Raw genomic sequence first — 26,351 nt, forward strand, 5'->3', positions numbered from 1 at the left:
TTATGTTGTTGAAACGGATTTAACAAAGTAATAAATTTAAGATGAAGATTTATAATTTACAAAGCTATACAAATATTTCAATATATTTAAAATTAAGTCTGTTATAATGGTATACTGACAATTCCCACCCACAATCATTTCCCACCTGATCAAATACCACCCATGCACGATTTCCACTAATTTTTATTTATTTATTTATTTATTCCCTTATTCTTTAAAGTCGTAGTTTTATTTTTATTTACTATTTATTTTTTTACTACCACTGTTACCTTTAACCTTACCTTGGTTGGTAAGTGGTTCTTGGATTTGACTAGGTGGAATTTGATTGGGGATGAGAAATGATTATGGATTGGAAATGAGTGGTTTCCATTATAGTTGTTAACATAATTACCAGTTTTAAAAAACTTAATAGTTTAAAATTTTTTGAAAAACTAAGGCGGACACTGGCTAGTTTAGATTTTCTATAAAAATCTGACTAATTTTTATAAGTATAATTTTTTTTTCTCAAAATTTTTTATCAAGTTCTTTTGTTTTAAATTTGTTACACTTAGGTATTTAAACTTTATAAGCATTTTTTTTAATTGCTAAAGTTTCTTAGGATTTAAACAAATTTTTATATGCACTAAAGCAGTAACTTTCCTTAAATTGTGTGGAAAATTTTTGAAGTGCCTCTTGGACACCTATAAGAAGTGTACAGTTTAATGTAACTCAGGCTGGATTTTTTACCTTAAAGAGTAAATTATTATAAGCTAAATTAGAATAAACTTTTTAAACTTACAAAAAACCTGAAAGGTTTTATGATGAAAAAGTATTACCTGTACATATACAGACAAGATTTATATAAAGTTCTTAAATTAGTCCAGGACATAGTCAATTTATCATAAGTTTACTGAAGACGGACTGTTGTCTGAAAGTGTTTTGAACTAAACTAACGTGCTTTAAACTTGTAGATTGTTTAAACCATTGTTTGATTTTTTGTAACTCTACATAAATTTTATTTGTTAAGGGCGGTCATATAGTCTGGAAATCTGAAATTACCTGGGATTTAAAAGTTTAGCAAAAAAATGAAAAAACTTTAAACTTTTATTAAAAAAAAACTTTAAGTTTTGTACCATTTTTATATAAAAATTTAGAAAATTAGTTAAGTAAGACATTTTAAAACCTTAGTATTCCTTTGTTTTATTTAGGATTTTGTTTATTATAAAACACTGTTAAAGTAACTATCTAATATTTGTATACTTATAATACGGTATAAAATGTTTCATAAATACTTGACAAAAAGTCTTGTAACTTGGCAGAAAATAGGAAATCCCAGAATTTATTTAAAGCCACTCTGTTTATTTCAAGATAGCAAAAATACCTGGAATCCTAGAAAAACCTGGAATTTTAAACAACTTTTACATGTTAGGTAGTAAAATTTTGACTTGACACCAAAAATCTATGAAAGTAAATTTTTTTTGTGATCATCATAACTTCTTTATTAAAAAACACATTTAAAGAACCTTTAAGATGTCTTTACAATATTGTTATACTGTTTAACACAGTTTTTTACTTTTAAAATTTTTATCTCAAACTTAATTTTATACTAAAAAAAGGCCCTGTGTTATTTAAAAACCTGGAAGAAATTTTGAAAACTTACATTTGGCAACCTTGTTACTTTTATGTTTTTCAACAGAGATATTTAGTAAATCGTTGAATCATCCCTACATTTAGAAACATAATAGAATCTAGATAATTTAAGAAAAATCAAGCTATTTGACTCGTTTTTAAGCTAAATATTTACCCAATAGTCACTTTTTGGTTTTTATCATTGTAAATACTTCCTAATACTTAACTTGACTGTATAAATAGAAATTCCACCTAAGTTTTCTTATTTTAGTAAAACAATTTTAAAACTGTTTTATATTTTCTAGAAAATAAATCTTAACTAAAAGTAAACAACAAACTTGAAAAAAGTAAAGCCATAAAAACAAGTTTTTCACAATTTATTTATGTGTGTCTGAAAAAAGAAGAAGGTATTTTTGTTTTTATTTTCAATGAAAAGTTGATACGTTTTAGATACCTAGTGTTACTATTTGTAGTTTTAGATTACAAATTTTTATAAAAAAATTAAACAATAAAGATTTTTTACAAATTTAACTAAATAGAGTTTTGCAAATTAAATAGATTATTCACGACCGGTTTCGGTGGCAAAAGATTGCAACCTTTTCAAGCAAGTTAAAATATTAAAGTGAAGTATTAAACTAAAATATTAAATTTAACTAAGTATAATGTGTAGATTATCTAAAATTATTATAATCTACATATTTTATATTATAAATATTAAATTTAAATAAAATAAGTTTTGCTTTAATATAGCTACTATGAATATTTTTAGTTTTGATAAAAAAGTTACACTGTTTGTTTTCATTTATAACTATAAAAATCTGCTTTTTAAAACATTGAGTACTAAACAACCAACTTTGAATGTAATTCTTAGACATAATTTTATTTAGCATACTAGCTTTGGAAATTGTAGATTTAGAGCTGTTCATGCTTACAAACAGTAATTATCCAATAAATACTGTCAGTATAATAATAGTCTATTTGTGTAAAAAAATAGCTGTTTTTTCATCCAGCTGGCTTTGCTTGTTTTGTTTTGTAGGGTTAAATCCTTATTCTGTTAAATTTTATGTAATTATACTTATAAATTTATGTACATAAGTATTTTTTTTCATAAAGTTATAAAACTTGTATACACCTCCTAAATCATGCATTTATTTAACATAGTTTAAATTAGGATATATTTTTATTAGTTTTTGAAAAGTACATCATTTTTTGTCATTTTAAATTTTTTGAGTATAAGTATGGAGTTTGTAGGATTGTCTAAATTGAGAAAAATTAACTTGCCACTTTCGTAATTTTAATAAATTGAAACATTCAGAATAAGAAAATATTTTGTTTTCAAATGAAAATTCATTAAGTTTTTTGCAAAATGACAAAAAGCCTAGTTTAAAAATTTTTTAAAGCTCAGGCTAGTTTAGTATTTTTTCAAAACTAGGGTTAGTTTGGATATTTTTCTTTAATCTCAGGCTATTTTTTTTTAAATTTTTTTTGTTGACAATCTCCTGATTTAAGTTTTTAAGCTTGATTAATAGTAGTTTTATTCACTTTTTGACTTATAATAAGTATTTTTTTATTTCTCACAAACTTGCTAGTTTTCGGTCACTAGGCTGTTTTTTTTCAATTTAAAGAGTGGCAACCCTGTTTTTTTATTATTTTATGCTAAACAATTTGTTGAAATTAATTAAACATTTATCAAAATCTAACAAAAAAGTTTTATATTCATTTACAATAATTACCAATTTTTATATTTTCTATAGATTTTGAATGACTGTTTAGTTAAAAAAATTGTCATAAGTGAGTTTATATTTTAAAGTTTAGATTTTTAGTAAGTTTAAATCTTTTTGACTTAAATACGATGTGCTGAAACGTTTTGTTTTTTGTTACAGAATCTTGAAATGCAGTCAAAACCGAACGGAAGTAAGCCAAGTAAGTTTAAAAGTTTTGAGTAAAAAAAATTGTTATGCTTAATTAACAATTTTTCTTATTTCAATAATTGATTCTAGGTTTTTACTTTTAAAATTTATACTGATTTTAAGCAAAAAGCGTTTTATTGAAACTTTTAAGAATAGTTTTATTAAATTGTCATATGCTTGCTAAAGTTTTTTGTTTTTATAAAGTTTCCAACATTTAAAAAACCTTAAAAATCTTAAAAAGATATTAATATGTTAAAAATTAAAATTGTAAAGCTAATTACTAAGCAAGTTACTTAAACTTTAATTTTTATATTTAGTAATTTAAAATAATGTTTTATTGCACATTTAAGGCTGATTTTCAAGTTGCATTGCAAGTGTTTAGTTTTTTGTTTTTAACCATTCAAATGGTATTGTTTACTTATGTTCTAAAATATTTAGCTTTAAATTTTTTATTTTAGAAAAATTTAAATGAGGTTTTTGCAGTTTGGCAGCACCCTTTTGTAAATATTTTCAAGCAGTACAAAATTGAAACATGGAATAAAGTGAAAAAAGAAGGAAATGTTCAAAAATTGCTTGATAAACAAATAAAATGTACTACTTACAAAATTCAAGGTTATTAGTTATGATTTGTTTCAATAAAAAATAATATCAAAACGCTTTTTATTAAATATCACAACTTAAATGCTAAAGATTATTTAGTTGAAGTAAGTTATAATTAATAAGTACTACAAAAGTTCTAAAAATTTTTTAACAGTTTATGTAGAAAATATACAAAAATCTTTAATTTATGCTTATATTTCAAGTTAGTTTTTAATCATATGTCAAGAATAAAAATGTACTTATAGGTACAACATTTAAAAATTATCATCTACTTTTTTAGTTTGTTTACTTTTTTAGAGAGTTTCTAGATAATAATTTTGTATTATATCTAGATATTTATTTAAGAATTTGTATGTCAGCAACTTTAAAATGTTTTTTAGTGTTTATGAAAACTGTTTAAGAATTTAAATGAAACACAGCGAACTCTTGCGAATCTACACACATTGCGTCTACAATAACAGTGCGTAAATAAACAAGAGAACATATTTAAACAAGAGGTGGCAAATATATCTACTATGATTTCAGAAAATGTTCTTTTAGTTATTTATAAAATTCTTATTGAAAGATTAAAAAAAAAATGTTTGACTACATTTTTTCAACTTTTTATTTTATGTTTTTATAATTATAACTTAATTGTTTTGAGACATTCTAAAATGTGTAGTTATACAAGAGTGCATAGATTCCTGAGAGGTTACTGTATGTAAGTTTTATAAGTTACATCAAATTAACTTACAAAAAAATTAATTGGTAAAGCAATTATAGCCCAAACCCAAATTACTTGAAAATAGTTTACAGGGTTGCGTTAAAACCTTGAAAAACTTTGAATTTGAGAAATTATGAAAAAAAATCTGAAATTTTGTTTAAGAAATAGTAAAAGAAGCTGAAAAAAATGGAATTAAAAAACAATTTTTTTAACAATTTATATATATAATAACAATAACAGTAAACTTAAGAATTTTTTTAAGACTAAAAAAAAGTGTATTACAATTTTTTAATTATTAATTGATAAATTATAAGTTGAAATGTTACTGAAAAATTAAACTACTATTTTTTACATTTATTTTCATTGTTTTGAATGTCAAGTATGTAAAGTCAGTCAACAAGAATCTATTTCTGATGCAACTTAAATAGAGTTTAGATTAAAAGAAAATTAAGAGCAAGAGAAATTAGAATATGTCTAATGCGATGTTTTATGCCCAATATATAGTTTTATTATATTATATACTCTAAGAATTAAGCAGAAAGTTCTAGCGTGATTATGTAGTTCTAGTAATTCAAAATAATTTTTTCATAGTTTATTGTAAAGTTCTTATAAAAATTTGCTTTGTTTTTTAACTGTTTTTTGATATGAATTCCAAGTTGGTAATTTTCATTTTAGTTTAAATATTTCTTAAAACATCAGTTTCTTAGATAGTTTATTTATCCAACATTTGAATTCCAATTTTATTACATTCTAGTATATAAAAGTATGATTCTCTAATATAACTATTTTGTGTGTATATTTTTATGTTCTTTATGATTTAACCAAACCTTGCATTGGTTGTGCGTTGTTAATTAAAAGTATCTAAGTATTAATTAGTTAGGTTTAATGTTTTTGTTTAATTATGGTTAATATTTTGAATTTAGACTTTGATGAAACCATTAAAAAATTATTTTAGTTTCTGCACTTGAAATAATCTTATTTAACTCTATGTTACTTATTGCAAATTATAAAATCTTATTTAATTATATAGCTTGATAATTACTAATAAAACAATAAAAAATTAAAACTAACAACGAATTTCAACTAGATTGTATGGCTATTTATGTTATATATCAACATAATTTAAAGGCTTTGGAACAATCATGTAAAAAGAAATTAAAGAAATTAAATTCGAATGTTACTACAGCTTGCAACAGAATTAAACAAAGATAAAATAGTATTACAATATTGTAGTAGTAGTTTACATGTATCAAAAATATTTTTTTTAACTTAAAATTTACTAAATGGTCAAAAAACGATTTACTTTCAAAAACCTGGAAGAAATTCTGAAAATCTAGAAGAAATTAAGAAAACCTAGAGAAAATTTGCAAAAACAATTTGGCAACCCTGAGTTTAGTAAATAAAACGAAATCACTCGTCAAAAACCTTGTACTTGTTTATTGAAGACAATTAAATCAAATTATATTATAATTTGTCACTTATTAAGTATTTTTATCTTTTTAACATTACATGTTGTTTTGAAATACTTTTTCTTTTATTAAATAATAATACCTTGTTTAACGGTTTTCATCAAAAACTTTTGTAGAACGCTTCTTTAACTAGTTAAGTTGAGAATTTTTATTTGCATAAAAAATGTTAGTTTTTGTAAAAAAACTACACAACTTATTAAATTTTATTTATACCTTTAAGGTACTTCGATTATTATATCGTTATTTTATTTTATTATATCGAAAGCAATTAACAAAGATTTCCACTTCTAGAGGACAGTTAAAATAGTTTACTCTTTCAATACTTTAACTAGTAACTAAGTTTTGGTCTAAGACCTCGTCAGCACTTGTACTTATAAGTACTAAGGAGGTCTTTGACCGAAACTAAAAGTTTACTAAAAGTCTTGAAAGAATGTAGTATATTTAGATTGTTTTGATAATATTTTTGTTAATGCTAGGTTCCATACCTGCAGCTAATTATATTCAGTTACCTAAGTTGTCTGGTCATTCTCTTGGACTCACAGGCAGATACTTTTATATTGCGTTTAGAGTTAGTTATTAAAGTTACTACGAAATGTTGTTATATTAAGCTTTAATGTTCTCTTTAAAACTTATCTATATTAATACTTTGAAAAATAACAAATCTATACAAGTTTAAGCATATTTTCTAATGTTTGCTTAAAATAGCTTTGAAAATAAAATCTAAGTTTTACTTAATTGACTATTAAATTCAATTGTCTTTTTTTGTGAAAAGCTGTTTATTTTAACATCTTTAAGTTTGTCTAATATTTTTTGTTCTACAAACTTTACTAACAACTTATTTTTTGTAGCCTGTACCTGAAAAACATTTTGTTGTACATATTGATACTGTAGATAGTGATCAGTGTGTTGTAAGAATTTCATTTTCAAACATCTATAAGGAGTTTAGATCAACTAGCACTTGGCTTAAGTTTCCCTTCGTGTGTGTGCCTGGAAAAGGTTCCAAATTAGTATTTATTAAATAAGTTTTAGTATTATATCAGAAATAAAACTTAATTTATAATTTATTTAAAAAAATGTAAACTATTTTGCATAAAATATACTGGAAACATTAACACCTAATTTTAAAGTTTTTTAAATGAATTCTACAAGTTTAGTTTTAACTTAAACAAAAAGTAAATATTTAGTACTCGGTTTTATAAAGTTTAATGTAACTTTAATAATTAGATATTTTACTGTAATTTATTGTCTTATTTTTAGTATAATTAAGAAAACTAAGTGTTTGATTTTTTATGAAAATTGATATAAGTTTTAATTAAAATAGTTTGATAACTTTTAAAACTATTTTTTTTATGTAAATTAAGTTATATATAAACTGTTGTTTTTTAGTTACAAGTCTAACTCAATCTGTATTCATATTTAATTATAGGTAGTATAGAAGAAATAGTCTCAAGAGGAGAAAAAAGAAACATTTTAGGACCTGCTCCAATATCCCAGCGCTGGACGCTTCTCGTCATGGACCTCAAATATATTTACTCTACCTATTCTAATAAGTAAGTTAGGAATATAATCAACCCAAATTAAATCTTATGTCAAAAATTCTTCATATGTAGTTATAAAATTTAAAAAAATGATTTAAGCAAAACTTAAGTAGTTAAGAAAGATTAAATAAAAGTATGAAAAATTTTCTGTTTAAGTTTTTAGTAATCACATATGTTTTATATTTTTAGAAAGTTTTCACATCTTAAAAGTATGCGATTTTGCGCTAATATGTGCATTAAAAATTGCTTTACTTCGGATATAAACTTTGACCCTCGTCTTACTATCAAGCAAGCTCGTAAGCTAGGATTTGTTCGTAATGATGAAAACTATGCTCCTACACCCAACGATATGAGATTTTTTCTGCCTAAAAATAAGGTTTTTTTGACTTATCTGCCAGTATTTTTACGCTTGTTTTAAAGAATTATTTTTAATAATTTACAAAAACATAGTTTAAGTTTATAATTAAATAAACTAATTAATTTAATAAAATAAACTTGTCAGTTTAATTAAAGTTTTTAATGAATTTGATTTTAAGAATTATTTAAGTATCTCAAATTTAATTTTCTAAAATGAACTGAAACATTAAAACTTATTTTAATTATTTTAGTTATTTGCATAAAGTTTAGATTAATACTATTATTAAAAAACATCGGCGAAAGTCAGCAGAGCAGAAGCCTGGACTTTCGTTTGCCGTGAGACAAGCTCAAGTTTAACTAAAGGGTTGATCACGCCAATTCGATCATCAGACCACAAGTTTCGGTAGACTGAGACCGGTTTCGTCCGTATTAGGACTCATCAGTCAGTCACAACCGAAAAACTTGCAATCTTTAATCTACAAACGGTTTATGATGCTTTCACATTAAGCAACCATTTGCTGAAAAAATATAAATTGTCAGCAAATGGTTGCTTCATGTGAAAGCATTATAATTGGCGTGATCAACCCTTTTGTTACTATTAATAAAACTTACAAAAAAATGTTTTAAATTTAAATTAGTTTGTAATTTACAGTTTCTTAATTAAACTTAGAATAAACAGATTTTAAACATTAAAAACTATTCAAGTAGTAACATTATAACTAAAATATTTCACTGTAATATTTTAAGTTACAATTTTTGTAATTTATTAACAACCAATAAGTTAAATAACTATAAATTAAACTACTCATGTTTATTTAACAATCATGAGTTTAGAAATTAAATAATAATACAGAAATGGGACGATTTTTATGACATCATAAGATTTCCAGTTGATGCTCATAAAATCAAACTTCCTTTCGATGCAATACAAAAAAGTGACAACTGTCTGTTGCTTGTTGACGAAAATAAAAGAATTGCTGAAACTAGACAAATACCAGGATATATAACTTCAATAGAACGAGTCGATGTAATTAGTGTGACTGTGTAGTTTTTATTAGTAAACTTTTTTATTTCTACATTTGTAAAAGATATTTTTTATTTTCAAATGTATAACATCTTTAATTTTTATTTAGAAATATACTAGAATGTTAGTTAGATATTTTATACGGATTTACCTTAGGTACATGAACACCCTTTTGTAAAACAAAACCAAAAGTTGAAAGAAACTTTAGTTAAAAATTATCAGTAATAAAAGTTGAATTATTTAAATTTTCACATAAATCGTTCAAAATTAAAATAAGACAACACTTAGTTCGAACACAAAGTTAAACATACCTGCTACCAGAAGTTAGTTTTTCCACAAAAATTTTAACTTGAAAGCACAATAAAATAGTTTTTAAAAGAAGGTAAGAAGATGAGAATATGAGAAGCCATTATATTTATTTATACTCATTATATGTATTGTAGGGCCCTTATAAAAAATACGACTTTTGAGTTTTCAGCTAGAAATAATTTTTGTGTTTAAGAAATATCATAATAACACCTTGTGAAAAACTTTAGCTGATTTGGAAAAACCTTGATAGAGTCTATTTTTGATTTTCTGAAATAACCCGAATGCGTTCCAAAAAATCGACGTTAGAGTTTTTAGTTAAAAGTTGTTTTACAGGTAGAAATTGTCACTAAAACACTGCATTTTTTAAGATAGTTTGAAAAAAATTTTACGGATTAGTAGTAGAAAGTTAGGTGTTGTTCAAGTTGAACTTTCATATTTTAAAATAAAGCGGTTTTTAATATTAAGTTTTAATTTCTTTTAGTGTCTAGGTTCAAAAATTGCTTATCAAAAATATTTTTTTTACAAAGAACTTGATCAAAAGTTGGTTCACAATAAAACCAATTTTTATCCATTTTTACCAATTTTAGTATATGGAAAGAATAGTTGATTTAAAAACTAGTTGATTTAATAACTTTTCACTTAAAAGGTTAGCAATGTTGTGTTATAACCACAGCACTTATCATTTAAAAATAGCAAAAGCTAAGATTTTTTAATTAATTTTATCTGTTTTTTTTAAGAGAAGAAAATTTGCTCTACAAAATGATTTAAATTTGTGGAAATTTTTCTTTCAAAAAAAGTTATCAAAGTAACTTTTATAAGGTTGTTATAAGGTGTAATCTTAAGCAACAAACAAGACCATATTTTTAGCCTGATTGTATTAAAAAATGGTTTACTTCGTCTAAGGCTGTAATGTTTTAAGGATACTTTTAATTAAAAATTACTTATGTATCTTAAGATTTTAAATGATATAAAGGCAGAAGGACTAGAATTTTCGATATTGTCGTTTATAAATAAGAATTCAAGATTTGTAGAAAAAAAAATTAAACAAATAATCGAAGACTCTTACTTCTCAGCAAAACCTAGAGTAATATTCACTTCTAGGCCACTATTATGACCTTATAGCTAAGATCCGATATGCGAACATGAGAAATGTATGATGATTTACTAATTTAAGTACTTTTATAAAAAATTTTTATCGGAACGACAAGGAACTAACTTATTAAAAGAGTAAAGTACATATACCAAAAAATATATATAACTATGTAACAAATTTGCCCTTTAGTTTTAAAATGTATTTTAGTTTTTGGCAATTTTCGTTTTGTGTTCACGGTTAATGTTTTTATTGTTTATAAGTTGTTGTTGATGTAAGCAGTTTTGGCACAAATTTTGTACATATTGTTGTTTCTAATTGCTTTTATTAGTGCATTAAAAAGGTTAAAATGTTTATAACTCTGTAGCTCTTGTAGTTAAATCTATAAAAAAAGTAACTTAGCTCTATAGATAAAAGTAATCCCTTAAGGCAGGCCATAGGTTTACAACTACTGTAAAACAGATAAAATTAAAACAAACCTACCAGAATCTTCAGTGTCAAAATACAGTCATTTATTTTAATACGCATAGTTAACAACCGTGTATATACAAACATACAGTTTGAATAGATTAAAATAATTAAAGTTTATAATAAAACTTTTCATTTGAATAGATTGGAATCTGTTTGTATTTTATTAATAAAATCTAACCTCTGTAAACATAAACATTTTGATTTCATTGCTTCTTTAATTTGTAATTTATAATTATGATTATATAAGTATTTGAAAACCTGATCTTTTGTTACTATTTTAAGAAATTGATTATATACCACGAAATATATTTTGTTTAAGTGAAGGTTAAGTTGTACTTTAGTTATATGGTGTTAACATTTTTAAAAGTCTAAGTGTTCAAAAATTTTTCTATTTAACTTATTCAACATAGAGTAGCAAGCTTTTAAAATTTTTCTAGTAATTTTTCTGACCGAATTGATGTGTCTAAAATTCATTGACCGTAAGATCTTTTATAAAGTTTTAAGGCTGATATAAAATTTGTTCATCAGAGACATATAATTAAGATTTACGATAGGATTGGTTAGAAGTTGCATATTTTGGCTTGTGTTTGGAATTTTTTTTACTTTATTGTATAATAACTTACTTTTTATTTATTTTTGAATAGTAATATTATTCTATATTTTTATTTATCTATACATTTTGTTTTTTATTTTTATTTAAACTGTCAAAACTAAAAGCAAGCTTTTACTAATTTATACAACTTTTAAAACGTTAAAAATACTTGAACCGTAATTTTAAAACAATAGTTTTTGGAAACTTTTAAAATCTCTATAGAGCAAACACGTTGATTCTAAGAAAAAAGTAGAAAACTGGGGTGATGTTGAGGTTGCAATTTCTAAATGTACGAGTAAAGATATTCAACCTGATCCTGGATACATTACTTTGTTACCTGCTGTTGGTCTAGATAATGCTAATCTTTGTGATGATAAGTTAGTTGTATGGTATTCTCTTTTTTAAGCTATTAAAACTAAAAAGTTTAGCTTGTGTTTTAATATAATTAAAATTAAGAACATTTTAGAAACCTGATTATGTTTAGTTTGTTGAATTAAAATAAATATTGTAGACATTTTATTTGTTTAAGTATAATCTTTTTAAGAGAACAATTTTGATAATTAAAAAATCTAGATTTTGCTTTATCTGATAAATGTTAAAAATCCATTTTGACGTACTGAATAATTTTCTTTATAAAACTTTAAATTATATTTGTAAATTAAAACTAAAATCTTAACATAAAGATATGATAATTAAAAAGTTATAAGTTTCAAGTTTGTAAAGGATTATTGAAAACTAATATAACGAAAAAACAAATAAGTTTTCTATCTATTTAGCTAGGTATATTAGCCTGCACTTTTTATAGTTTAATTAAATAAAGCACAAAATAAGCCAAAAAATAGTCATTTAGCGTGTCTCACAATTCAAGTAAAATTTTCACCAGAAGTAAATTGCATGCAAAAAAGCCAACAGTCTCTCTCTATATTTATATTATTTTATAATATACTTACTTATTTATAGTTTTTTTAAACTTTCGGTCAATAGGGCTCGACAATTAAAATTGTAGCTAAGTATATAATTATACAATAAACGATAGTTTTTAACAGCTGTTTCATACATGATACATTTCTAGATCACATAATACTCAGAAAAGTTTTAGTTTATTAATTATAATATTACTACGTCACAATATTTATAAAAATTTTAAATTTTAAATTTCTATAGAATATATCTAAAAAAATTAAGATTTTCTGGGGATTATATAAGATAGAAATATCTCATATATGAAATAGCTGTAAATAACTGTTGTTTATTATAATTTATTATATGCACATACTATGTAAATTTAAATTGTTAAATCGTTTAGTTTGATTCTGTAATTTTTTGAAAAATTTTGGGCTTGATTTTAATTAATAGTCTTTTTTAAGCTACAAAGAGAATGCTAATTCTGAAAAAGAAAAAGATAAGACGGACATAATTGTTAACATCCATGAAAACGAAGCAGAGTGTGCGGTAAATGACTCTAAAGTTGCAAAGTCGGCTGAAATCGATCAATGTATGGGAGTTTTTTACATAACTTATAAGATATTTTAATAAGTTTTTATATATGTTTATTTTAGTACTGAAAAAAGTTCCCAGCGAAAATAAAATACCGTCAGTAGCTGCGTTTAATTTACCTAAGGAAAAAGTTCTACTTGCCAAACGAGCTATTGGATTTGGATATCGCAGTAAATCATTTAGGTTTTAAAGTTTTTTACTTTCAAATAAAAGTTTATTATAAATAAAGCTGTTTGTATTTTTCATAAAAGTTATATTAGTAATTTTAAATTTGTTTAGAAGATTTTGTTGTAAATAAACTTTAAAAGTATAGAGTTGGATTTCAAGTTTTTATTGTAAAATTGTACTAACTTTAAATTCTAATCTAAGAGTTTTCAAAGTTATTCATTTTAACAATTAGATTTCAAGTTTTTATTGTCATAATACTATTAGTTTTAAATACTAATCTAAAAGTTTTATAAGTTATCGAATATCAAGTATTATATACAAATTGTTTTCTAAACTTTTTTATAAAACAACTGAAGGATATTTGATTGTAACTTTAAGAGGTATATCAGTTTGGGATCCTTCAAATCATGGTAATGTTGTAGTGTATGCAGTTCAAGCGCTAATAATTAAAATGGATACATTTACTAAGAATCAACATATATTTGTTGGCCACACAAGTCCAGTTACATCACTTGCGTTTAACAAGCAACAAAGTGAACGTGAGATTACTTACTTTGATTTGCCTTAAGTTTAATAGTTTACATGTTACTTCTTTTTAATTTAGCTAGGTTTCTTATTAAATAAATTTTAGTAAAGTTTTCCCATTTTTAACTTTAATTACGTTTGTTTATAAACATAAATTTACCATGCATAAAGTATAAGTAAACTCCTTAATAAATTAGATGACTTGAGTCGTTTGTTGTCATTGTGACTTTTTAAAAGAAGCAAACTTTTTTAGAAAGTGATAAGGAAGTACTATAAATAATGTTTTGTGTATTTAATACTTAGCAGAATCACTTAATTAAAAACCTATATATGTTTTTTTGCACCTAAAACTTATTTGTAGTTACTTGAAAGTATATTCAAACATGAAATTATTACTTTTGCTGCTTCATATATGTTTTTCAACGATTTTAAAATATTTTCAATGGTATTTTTGTAGAAGACCTAGAAGAGCATCCGACAATTTTAGCGAGCTCTCAAGGAGGTTTCTGTGGTTTAGTAAAAATTTGGAACTATATGAAGCACGAATGCATAGTTACGATAGAAAACGACCAATGCGCATCCATCGACTGCTTGTCGTTTTCACGAACCGGTGCTGTCCTCGCTGCATCTGGAAAGTGAGTTTGATTTCTGAAACTTTATAACATTTTGTATGTAATCGAACTAATACAGATAGTTGAGAAATTAAGTACATATATTCACGCCTTATGTTTTTCAGTTATATTAGTTTTAAGTACCTAACTAATACAGAAATCTTTTTTAAATTCTATAGCGTTTTCGTCCATCAAATCTTATGTTATAATCCTCTGCTGTTACAGTTTCGTCTGATAACACATTGTGTTGGTCAGGTACTGCATCAAGCTCGGGATTACTTTTATGACTATGCCTACTAGTCAGGGTTGCCACAAGGTCAGGAAAAGTTAGGAAAAGGTTAAAATAATGACAAAAAAAAGTCAGATTTTGTTAGTTCAAATTTACAAAATTCCTTATTTTCCAAAGCTTTCAACTAGTAAAAAAAAATTGTTAAAAATCCTTTAGCAATTTCCTTTAGCAATAGACTTTAGCAAAATCCTTTAGCAAATCCTTTAGCAATAGACTAATTTGCAAATTTTCCTAGAAATTTGCAAAATTATTAAATTTGCAATGCCTTCATCTGGCATAAATTAATAAATTATCCTTTATAAAACTGCCAGTATTTATTTTGGCCATCATCAACAAAGTTCAGATGTTTTATGCCATCGATAATAAACAATGAACTTCACCGCACGACCAACAACAACGGCATCCGAGACAACATACGACCGGTTTCGTCCTTTTTAGGGCTCATCAGGCTGGCTTAGTCGCAAGAAACCGCTGTTGTGATCTTAACCAAGCGGGCTTAAGTGCAAATGCAACAACAGCGGTTTCTCGCGACTAAGCCTGCCTGATGAGACCTAAAAAGGACGAAACCGGTCGTAGGTTGTCTCGGATGCCGTTGTTGTTGGTCGCGCGGTGAAGTTCGTTGTTTATTATACACTTTATAAAACTGCAAAGTTTTTTTTTTAACTTGCAAAATTGGAAGTAAAAATAAATGAGTATAAAAAGAAATGAAGCCCATAAATTGTGGCTAGATTTAGAGAAAAATTCTCTTCGACAAGTGTAGGGGCAGCAGATGAAAAAGATTTAAATAAAATTAGGCAAATGGTATTAAATGCCAAGAAAATAAAGCGGAATGCAGACCAGATGAAGGAAACCATATCTTCATTAGATGAAGAGGTAGTGCTAATAAAGAAACGGAGAAAATAAAATTTAGTACATATAAAAAAAAGTGTTTGATTAAGTTTTTTATTGTTTTAAGGTTTTAATTGTAAATAGTTCGTTATTGTGTTAAGGTTTTAGTTGTGAAAGTTTGTTATTAATTTAAGGTTTTAATTGTAAAAGTTCCTTATATGTCGTATCGTTTATTTAGATACATGTATGTTAGGAAATGCTAAAAAACTGTTTTTTTTCAGACAAGCTGTGTTTATCAGATAATAATACAAGTATTTTGCTGATAAAGCTGTTTGTTGCAAAAACATCAATCATACACGGATGGTTCAATGTTTGATGTGATGGAAGTTTGATGATTGAATTCAGCAAAAAAAACTGTTTTTTTAACCTGTATTAAAATTAGATTGAAAGCTTTACATAGTTTCAAATGTTAGATTATGTATTTTAGAATAAGTTTAAATGAGAGTAATATTTAGAAAAGTCAGGAAAATTTTAGTAAAAAGTCAGGAATTTTTTCTCAGCCAGATCTGTGGCAACCCTGACTAGTACCTGACGTCTTCTCGGCCGGTTTGGCACGCGTAGCGTGTTTAGAAAATAGCTTTGTAAGGCTATTGGCCGAGAGCGTCTTGGGTTTTTTACTGGTAAATAAAAGTTAAATATCTTATTAGTGACTAAACTAGACAGTAGTTATTTAAGTTTAACTAGAGGTCTTAAGATACTTTTTTTGAATCGTTAAAACAACTTTTGATTTGAGCTATCGTACTTATTTTAACTTAGTCGATGATGATTCTAATATATACTTGATATGAAATCTTAGTATAGACTAGAAAGTAAATCTTTAATTTAACCTAAGTGATTACAACGTATACCTTACTATATAAATTTAATACAGAACAAAATACGATACACTAATTTTATCAATATTAGAACTTACTTAACTACGTTCTACTGTTAATACTCAAAGTATAGGCTCAGCACTCTGAGTTTATTTTACAATGTTACTAAAAAGCGATAAAAAATAACGCTCACGCACATGCAAGTCAGAGCTCGATGGTTTGTTTGCAGGGCAACTTTTATTAAATTAATTAGCGTTTGTTTACAGTCCTCAGCAATGCTTACTGAAGTCAGAGCCAAGCTAGGACTTGAAGCGTATGAAACGTCTAAAAGTCCGCCTTGGTTGAACTACAACAGACGTTTCTGCTTGAGAATTGGTTGTTAAAAAACAACGAAAGCTGGAAAAGTATACAAACTAATATACACTTGCTTTAGTTTTTCGGCGATTCATACAGTAAAATAACTCATTGTAGAAGTGTAAAGCTCGAAAAAACAGTTGTAGCGATCAACGAAAGCTGAAAATTGTATTGAGTTACATTTGCTTTCGTTTATCACCGGTGTTTCTTTAAGTAAGTGGACTACAATATAAGTGAAATGCTGAGTAACATTCGCTAAAAAACAACGAAATCTGAACGCATATAATCGCTAAAATACAATCTAAGTGACGTTCACAACTATACCGAAACACGTTCTGGTAACTGTTTTCGAGATTTTGTTACTAAGTCAAACAGTAAACGGTTCTAACAAAAAATAGTGAAATCTTGTTCACAAAGAATCTAAAAAGTGCCTGCTTAAACAAAAGAGTGTTTGCTTTAATTACAACTAATTGTAACTATTCTTGTCAACAATGACAGCTAGCCGAAACGAAAAGTGAATGAACACTTCTCTCGTGGCGCTTGGCTTTAAACAGCTACGTTACAATCAAAAAAACTCTTCTTTTTTAAGTCTCCCGGAGAGCAAGCCGATTGTACTTACAATGTTTCTAATTTTTTGATTAAAAATGTTATATCGTATCTTTATTTGTTCAATGTGTAATTTAGCTTAATCAGATAATTTTCATAGTTTTTAATAGGTCAGATAAGCGTTAGTCGCAGTCAATTTAAATTTTCATGGAATTTTTTTAAGAGTTTTAGATTGGCAGTGAATTTTCAAATGTTTTTATTAGTATTTTAATTTTTTCTATAATACATCTCCAAACTGTTTTTTTTTACTGTTTTTACAATTCATGTTAAAAAAGTAGATTCAAACTTATGATTTTGAACTAGATTTTGTGTTATAAGTTGCTATAAGTTGCAGTCAGTTTTTTTTAAACAGACACTATTTTTATTAATTACAAGAGTACAATTAGTAAAACATATGCTATATTTCTAATAGAATAGCATACGGTCTTGTTTTTGGAAAGAAGGCAGTTAAAAATGTACAAATAAAAAATGTAAAATAAAAACTAAACTATAAAGTATGCATATGTTCTATCTACAACACTTCTTGTAATACTAAATAAGGTACACTTTAAAGTAAGTGTAAAAGTTTTTGTTAGTCTAACTTTTAATGCCTAGAAGAAAAAAATACCTTGAATTTCAACACTTGTAAATATATTTAAATAATTCAATTTGTTTGTTTAAAATTGAAATACAGACTGTTATATTAATTTAATTTTTCTGATACTACAAAATAGTTTAAAAGTGACGTTTATGACTTCCTTAGATTTTTACATAATTTTTTTAATAGATATTTGTTCTAGTATTAATTTATAAATATGTAGTAAACTTTTTAAAAAATAGTAAGAGAACATGTAATTTAGAAACAATAAAAAATTAATACCAATAAGTAATATGCAATGTTTCTAATTCATTAAGTTGATATACTAACAATAGTTCACAATTTGTTAAAATATTTGTTTAGTTTTTGTTTGTTTTTTGGACTTCAGTTAAATAAAGCATAACATAAAAGCTTTTTTGTGAGAATATTATTTTTTCTCTTCTTTTTAATTCTAATTAGTTTATAGAAATAGGAGAGATATTTCAAAACTCTTTTATTTTTAACAGTAGATAAGTTTAATTATCAATTTTTAACTATTAAACTTATTAATACATCTAACCAATGCATTATTAAATATTTTTCTAGGGATCAGCAAGGTAAGTCTTTAGTTGTGGTGTGGGATACAAGCTGTGTACTAAGCAAGCACTCATATTCTGTTATTGCTAAGATTCATACTCATCTCAAGGTACCTTTTTCTTTTCTTGTAAAACAATGTTATTGTAAAAATGCTTTCTAAATAAAGTTGTTTAATAATAGTTTTTGTGATGTTTAAACATTTCTATTTTTAATTTTTTATGATTAAAAACATATCATTTCACTCTAAATTTTTATTATAATTAAGTTTTTAGTTGACAACTAAAATTTAAAGATGTTTTAGTTAATCAATGTTTTAGATTGAAAAGATAAAAGTATCACCCACTCATGATATGCGGTTAGTTACATGTTCCTCAGAAAGCCTTATGTTTTGGGAGGTTAATTCGAATCAGCTTAGGTCTTGTCCACTTTCACAATCTGAAATCAAGTATGATGATTTTACTGACATTTATTTTGCACTTCCTTCTGCTTTAACAGGTGTTTTTCGTATATATATGATTTATTGAACTCGTTTTTTTATTTTTTGGTAAAAAAATATTGTTATAAACTTAGCTTTATAATTTCTGTGTATTGCGCACATAAAATCATCTCTAGTTTTTTATATGCTATGTTGCATGCGTTTCTAATTAATTTATTAAAAATGCTGACTTTATTTTGTGTTTTGATTTTTTTTAAGTAGAGCAACTTATCAACTTAAGATTCTTCTACCTTAATTAAGCTGTTTGAAAAGTTTAAGAAAAATTTTTGAATGCTTTTGAAAACTGATTTTAGTGTCTTTTAACTTTACAATGCTATAATTTACATAATATTTATAGATGATAATTTATCAAGTTGTTGTAAGATATATAGTTTCTAAGGAGTTATTATATATTTTTTAAAATTTACGTATAGTTTTAAACTATCTTTATTAAAAAAATACTACTACGCCTAGCTCTGTTAAAAACAGTAATTGTTGTTAAAATAAATTTAAAAACAGTTTTTAAAAACCAACGTTTTATTAAAAAAAAAATTGCAGACGTTGGAACTCACATGAAGTTAGTTTCACCTCAAGAATCAAATAAACCATATAACTTGTATGCATGCACTAAAACAGGAAATATTATTGAAGTCGACTTCACAAGCTTTTCTGTTTGCAATTCAGTTTCTCTAAACGGTATTTATTTAACATAAAAAAAAAGCTAACTTAATGGTTTAATTTTTTTCAAATATAATATTATTATTTTCTCATTTTTAATATTATACGATTGTAAAACAGTCTTTTAAAATAATCGTTTCATTTTTTTAAGGTTTGAAGTTAACTTGCTTAAAAATTGAAAAGTCGTTTGTGGTAACTGGTTCAGAAGACGGGATTTTACGGATGTGGCCGTTAAATATGAATTCAGTTTTTCTGGAAGCCGAACACGAAAACTGTATATCTGACATTCAAATAAGTCACAGTAAGAAAAGTTATAATATTTTTAAACACATCAAACTAAATACAACAACATGATAGTCTTAAAGTCAATATTTTTTTAAATAAGCAATTAAAGTTTAAGTTTGAACATTTTTGTCAAATTTTTTTTTCAGATGGTTTGAAAGTTTTAGTTTCAACAAAAAATGCTACACTAGGTTATCTTGACGTTACTACTAGAAAATATACAACACTTATGAGATCTCATCTAAACAAGTTAATTTTTTGTGCTTATTTTTAATTAAGGCTACTTATCAATAAAAAAGCTAAATTATTTAAAGTATACTTTTTTTTCTAATATCTTGTGTTACGATGCATACTATTTGTTGATTATTTGATGTTTCAGGCTGAACTTGAGTTGTTTAAGTCACTTGAACGAAAGAATATTAACTTGTAGTGACGACAATAGCATTCAGGTTTGGCAAACAAAACCTGCCTTGCAACAGCTATTTAACTTCGGAACTCTTGAAAATACGCCCACTTGTGTTGCCTGTCACCCGAACGGACAGGCTTGTTTTTTTATTCTTAACTTGTATTGATGTAAAATACACTATATCATTAACCAAATTTAAGTCTAAATTTATGACTCTTATTCACCAAATTAAAGTGTTAATAATGTTTGGTATATGTAAAAGTTAAGGTATGAAATCTATATAATATTTAGGTATGTGATCGCTATAACGATGAGATTAGTCCATATTCAGGTTAAAGCTCATCCACCATGAGTTTATACTTACTATAAGCTTCTGTCCGATTTCTTGCTAAGGATTTTATTACTATTTTAGTTTTGATTTACTGAGTAGTTTAAAAATCAATTTAAATTTGAATTTGAAAGTTAGTCTGTTGAAATAAAAAGTTATAATGTTGTCAGTAAATTTTTATATAAAAATTTTGCTGCAAAGAAATTTTTTATAAGGTATAAACATCTTTTTGTTATGTAATAGCTAAAAATTAAAAAAAAATTAAGACATGCAATAGAAACACTTTGCATAATTTAAACTTTAAATTGTGTTTAAGTTTTAGAATTCGATCTTTTACAATATTTGAAAAGGGTTTGATTTAAAATTTTTGAGTTATATAGTAAACCTATATGTCATGTTTTAGTTTTTTAAGTTCTATTTAAAATGTAGCATCTCATAATGTTTGAAGTAAACTGTATATATGATTAATGACTTAATTGTAACCTTTTATATAAGGTTTGAACTATAATAAATGATGATAACTATTCTTTAACATCTGATTATTTTGCTACTTGCTAAAATAAGGTTACATAAACAATACAAGTTATATTTGTATACAGTTAATTAAACATCATCTACCTAATTTATGTATATATATATATATATATATATATATATATATATAATATATAAATAAACATATTACAATTATCCTGACTTGTTCAATTAGCATATAAATTATAAAATTTTATTTATTGTAAACGTTTTTGGAACACTTTTATGTTTTAAAAGCTCGTCGTCTCAAATTATAAAATTAAAAAGAACCTTCTAAGTTATTGATAAAGTATAAATTAAAAAAGTTTTATGTTAAAAAATCTTAAATTATTTTTAAAAACAGTCCTAAAGATAGTTTTTTGTGAAATAATATTTTTTTAACTTTTATAAATTTGATATTTGCTTAGGCTAGAGCTGTCAATTTTAAATAATATTTTGCATTTGCCGTTGTTGGAAAGTTAATTTTTTGGTTTGACTGAAATAAGTCTACCTTAAATAACGTTTGTAAGGTTACTATGTAATATGCTGCATTGATCGACTACATAAATATATCGTATAAAAACTTTAATAAGTCACACAGTTTGGTATCTTTTTAGACGTTTTTATAAAATATTCAATATTTTGTTTTTGAAATTTAATTTACTCTGATTTGTAGATCTTTGCTGCTGGTTTTGTCAGTGGAAGCGTAAAAATTTTTAATTGCGAAAGTTCTTGCATTATAAGTGAACACCAAAACATACATGACAACAATAAGTTAGTCAACATCGAATTTACAAGCACAGGCCATCGATTAGTTTCAAGATGTTGTCAAGGTTACTAGCCATTAGGTTTTTTCATTATTTGGGATACTAGTATTAACTTCTTTTTTTAATAAACTAAAATAGTACAAAACAAGAGTATGTTATGAACTATATGATATTGTTGGTTTAGTTTTGTAGCTTTACTTATTCTAATTTTAAATGCTAAGGTACAATATGCTTGTATGATACAACTGATGCCTTGAAAAGCGGAGTTCCTCTACTTCGGAAGCTACATAAAGCCACTGTTGTTGGAAATCAATTAGTTTCTAATACCTGTCTTTCTATGTCACGAAACGGTGCAAAGTTAGCGTATGTTGGTGAGAGTCAATTTGTTGTGACTGTCGCAACTACAAACATGCTCGACAAGCTAATGAAAATAGATGTTACTAGTGGACTTAGAATAGATGAAGAAAATTCGATGTTATTTTAGTTTATATTATTCATTGAGGATAATGAAAAACTGCATAATTTTTTTATCAATTTAACAGCTATTCATTATAATTTTGAAAATAATTTGAGCTTTGGAAACTAAAGTGATAACATTTAAATAGACACATACATTTCATATATTTTGATAAAACTATAAATATTTTTTGTTTTCTAAAGTATGCAAAATAATTGAAGTAAAATAAACAAATTTTAATAAAAATTCTATTTTTAGACTGACTTATTTTCAAGCTTTAATAGAAAAATAAGTAAAGCACTTATAAAAGTGTTGTATAATTAGATTTTTTACAAACTTTATTACTTTTATTGTTAGTTGGTTGTTTAAAACTTTGATAGTATAACACTATATTAGTAACATTAACATGGATAAAGTGTATAGTTATGAAACATTTTTTTTAGACCAAAATTAGATGTCCCATTGTTATGTTACTTCACACCAGATGTTTCAAGTCACCTTCTTATTGTAACTAGGAGCAACAGATTATTAAAAATTGACAGCAAAAATGGTGCTTTGTTACAAATTTGTACCAACATACATAAAAAACATACAACAGCAGTTTGTTGCGACGAGAGTTGCCAATATATAGTGACGTGCGGTGATAATTTTGTAATTAAAATTTGGAATTACGACATGAAAAAACCTATTTTTTGTCAGGTTAGCATATGAAATGAAAATGAAAACTTTGCTTTATTATATAACAAATGAATTTTAAGTATTATCAAAATTTATAAATTTAAAATCTTTTACTTAAAAATGCTCCCACATTTATGATGCAGTTATAAACTTAATAAAATCAGTTTTACTTTAAAAAGAATCCTTTTGACTGCATATTTTTAGTAAAATAATAAGTAGTTAATATATTACATATAGGTGTTTTTCTTTTACTTTTATTTTCCTATATACATGTAAATCTTTGCACAACTTGAATTACTCGGGAGGTGCTAGTGAATAAATGATTGTAGTTATCGTGAATAATCCAATTGTTCAGGATATTTTTAACTAGATCTAGAAATACATATTACCTTTCAGTTATAAAATCGTTGTTCATCAAAACTTGTTAGCCAAAAATATGTAAATAAAGAATAGTTACTAACTTAAAGCTAAACAGATAGTGTCTTATTTTATTGTTGGGTGTTTTGTAGCGTTTTAATTGTTTAATAAATATAAAGTATTTTTCCTTTATCTTAATAGTGTTATATTATATTACAGTTACCTCTCTTGAATATACGCACATTTGTCCACAGCAAAAGTGCGTAACTAAACGAGAGAACGTAACTAAACTAGAGGTAGCGAACATACCTACTATATTCGCTGTTTCCTTTTAATACATTTGATTGAATATATTTTAGCGTCTTTCCCACTTTTTTTATTCACAAGAATAGTTTTCATTCAACTTGTACATATACGTGAAGTTTTTTATTAAAAAATGTTGATATGTATACAAAGTATTTTTTATACTTTTTTTCTTGCCCACCTAAGATTGAACCTGCCTAGCATAGTTTTAAAAGAAGATTTTTGTAATGTGTATGCATGTTTTTATTTAGTTTCATTGCCACGTTTTGCTGAAAAACTTGTTTTAGGTCGTTTCTTTAGATAATTTTTCATTGTTTTGTGAACTTTAATTATTCTTAGTCATGTTTTTTTAGAACTTTAATAAAAGCTGTTTTTAACTAACACAATTTATGGTACACTGAGGTAAATTAAATGTTTATCTAACCATCAAGGAACATTATTTTACAAAGTCTAAACAAATGTAGAGCTGATTTAGCATTTAAAACAGGGAACGGGTCCTAATTGCACGAAGACAAAATTGCACGAGAACAAAATTGCACGAGGGCACAAAATTGCACGAAGCTAAATTTGCACGAAGCCAAATTTGCACGAGTTACATTTTTGCACGAGAGTAAAAAAAATACAGAAAAATTAAAAAAACAGAAAAAAAAAACTAAATAATAATTAAAAAAAAAACAAAAAAAAACAAAAATTTACTGACCGAGGGTAAGGGTAACGTAAAAATAAAAATATAGCTAATAAAAATTATAACAAAAAAATAATTAAAAGAAAAAAAAAGCTACCGATCAAGGGTAAGGGTTAGGGGTAACAGTTATATAGTAAACAGAAAAAAAAATTTAACCCGTGCAAAAATATCTCCGTGCAATTTTATCCCCTAGTGCAAAAGTATCTTCGTGCAATTTTGTCCCCTCCTGCAATTTTGTACGCTTGTGCAAATTTGACAGCTATCCATTAAAACAATATATAAAAAATCAAATATACTGTTAATTTAATATAAACAATAAATCTAGTTTTTAGAATACTTAATATTTCTCAAATTATTTTTTTTTATAATTCTATAATGCGTAACTAAACGAGAGTGCGTAGATTCGCAAGAGGTGACTGAACTTTATAGCTTTAAACCTATTTCTTAACTCTAGTTTTTAACTTAACCTAAGATATGCTTCTATTCAGAATTAGTGTTTATAACTTAAGCATGATTTATTTTAGTTTGTTTATGACGTGAAATTTTTTTACAAACTATCGTTTACTTATCACATTTTACTTTTAACTAATTTAAGTGATAAGTGCTAAACGAAAATATTACATACTAAGAATTTTCCGAAGTTCTAGAAATGACTGATTTCTGTTTATTTTTGTTTAAAACTAATATCAAAGCAAAACTTTTATCAACATCGTAGTTAAACTTAGTTGTTTCTTGTTTTATAAACTTGTATTCGAATTTCTAAGCTTAATTAATTTTCTAATATTAGTACAAAAATTATTTTACAACTAAACGGGTAATGTTTTAAACTATTATATTAGTTTTCAATTAATCAATTAAACTTCGAATCCTTCAGGTAGAAATATTAAAGGATGTAGCTGCCCTAAACGGTAGAAAGTTATAAGTACTTATTGAAAAGCTTTTACAATTTAATACACAAAATGTTCTTTCTTTTTTAGCTGTTTTATGGCCACAGCTCAACAATCCATCATGTTCAGTTTTCTATGGACTCTACAAAACTTTTTTCATTTGGAGAAGATACCGTTATAGTTTGGGACTTTATTCCTACTAAAAACAAACTACTTAACTTCATTGATGAATCAGAGATGATAAAATACGAGACATTTGTTACCTGTAAGTTTTAAGTAGAATTTATACTTTTTTTGTTTCCATTGATTTTATTAAACTTATAGCTTATTTTTATAAGTTTTTTGTTTTAGTTAGTCGTTGAAAAATATTTGAGATTTAACTTACAATATTTAATAGCTTTAAGAAATTATACAATAAATAGCACCATACATTTCGAGTATACTACAGTAATTAAGTAAATAATAAATTAATGTATATTTTAGTTAATTTTAAGTTTTTTAGTACTACAAAAATTATCTGCACTTATATTTAATATTGTTCATATTACGGTGCATCCTCGTTTGTCCGATCCTCTTTTATCCGACTGATTTTAGTCGAGAAGTAGATTTATATAATTTAGCTAAAATCAATGTTTTACCACAAATAAATGTCTAATTTAAATTATAGAACTAAGTAAGCAGTTTATAGTTACGTAGTAGAGGTCTAATATTTTTTTTAGATAAATGTAAAATTAATTTGAAGTTATATCGTAATTATGTTTCTTTAAACTTTTATATTTTTTAATTGTTGGTTTCGTTAAAAGAATGAAAATATAACAAATTTACGGAAAACTGCGTGTGCGTTCTATTGTATTCAATGCATAATATAAAAGAGGTAGATTATTAACAAAAAACAATGTTTTGTCCTTATCCGGCCGAAGGCTAATCCGGCCATAATTACAAAAAAAGCTTGCCCAGC

General features: G+C 25.4%; 1 protein-coding gene across 1 annotated transcript in view; it reads left to right on the forward strand.

Moving 5' to 3' along the window:
* Positions 1-1,922: 1,922 nt before the first annotated feature.
* LOC145841388 (WD repeat-containing protein 90-like) overlaps positions 1,923-26,351 on the forward strand; it is a 46,527-nt gene continuing 22,098 nt past the window's right edge. Inside the window, exons 1-22 of the mRNA XM_082948749.1 lie at positions 1,923-2,015; positions 3,492-3,531; positions 4,002-4,130; positions 6,767-6,858; positions 7,139-7,286; positions 7,717-7,840; positions 8,018-8,204; positions 9,039-9,074; positions 13,028-13,166; positions 13,231-13,338; positions 13,693-13,875; positions 14,319-14,496; positions 18,587-18,686; positions 18,895-19,072; positions 19,611-19,748; positions 19,882-20,031; positions 20,162-20,261; positions 20,392-20,554; positions 21,936-22,092; positions 22,248-22,500; positions 22,927-23,182; positions 25,484-25,658. Of these exons, the coding sequence (XP_082804875.1) occupies positions 3,501-3,531; positions 4,002-4,130; positions 6,767-6,858; positions 7,139-7,286; positions 7,717-7,840; positions 8,018-8,204; positions 9,039-9,074; positions 13,028-13,166; positions 13,231-13,338; positions 13,693-13,875; positions 14,319-14,496; positions 18,587-18,686; positions 18,895-19,072; positions 19,611-19,748; positions 19,882-20,031; positions 20,162-20,261; positions 20,392-20,554; positions 21,936-22,092; positions 22,248-22,500; positions 22,927-23,182; positions 25,484-25,658 (3,025 nt within the window). The 5' untranslated portion in view covers positions 1,923-2,015; positions 3,492-3,500. The remainder of the gene's footprint in view (positions 2,016-3,491; positions 3,532-4,001; positions 4,131-6,766; positions 6,859-7,138; positions 7,287-7,716; positions 7,841-8,017; positions 8,205-9,038; positions 9,075-13,027; positions 13,167-13,230; positions 13,339-13,692; positions 13,876-14,318; positions 14,497-18,586; positions 18,687-18,894; positions 19,073-19,610; positions 19,749-19,881; positions 20,032-20,161; positions 20,262-20,391; positions 20,555-21,935; positions 22,093-22,247; positions 22,501-22,926; positions 23,183-25,483; positions 25,659-26,351) is intronic.

Source organism: Thalia democratica, chromosome 7 (assembly GCF_965202585.1).
Source record: "Thalia democratica chromosome 7, ktThaDemo2.hap1.1, whole genome shotgun sequence".
Lineage (NCBI taxonomy): Eukaryota > Metazoa > Chordata > Thaliacea > Salpida > Salpidae > Thalia > Thalia democratica.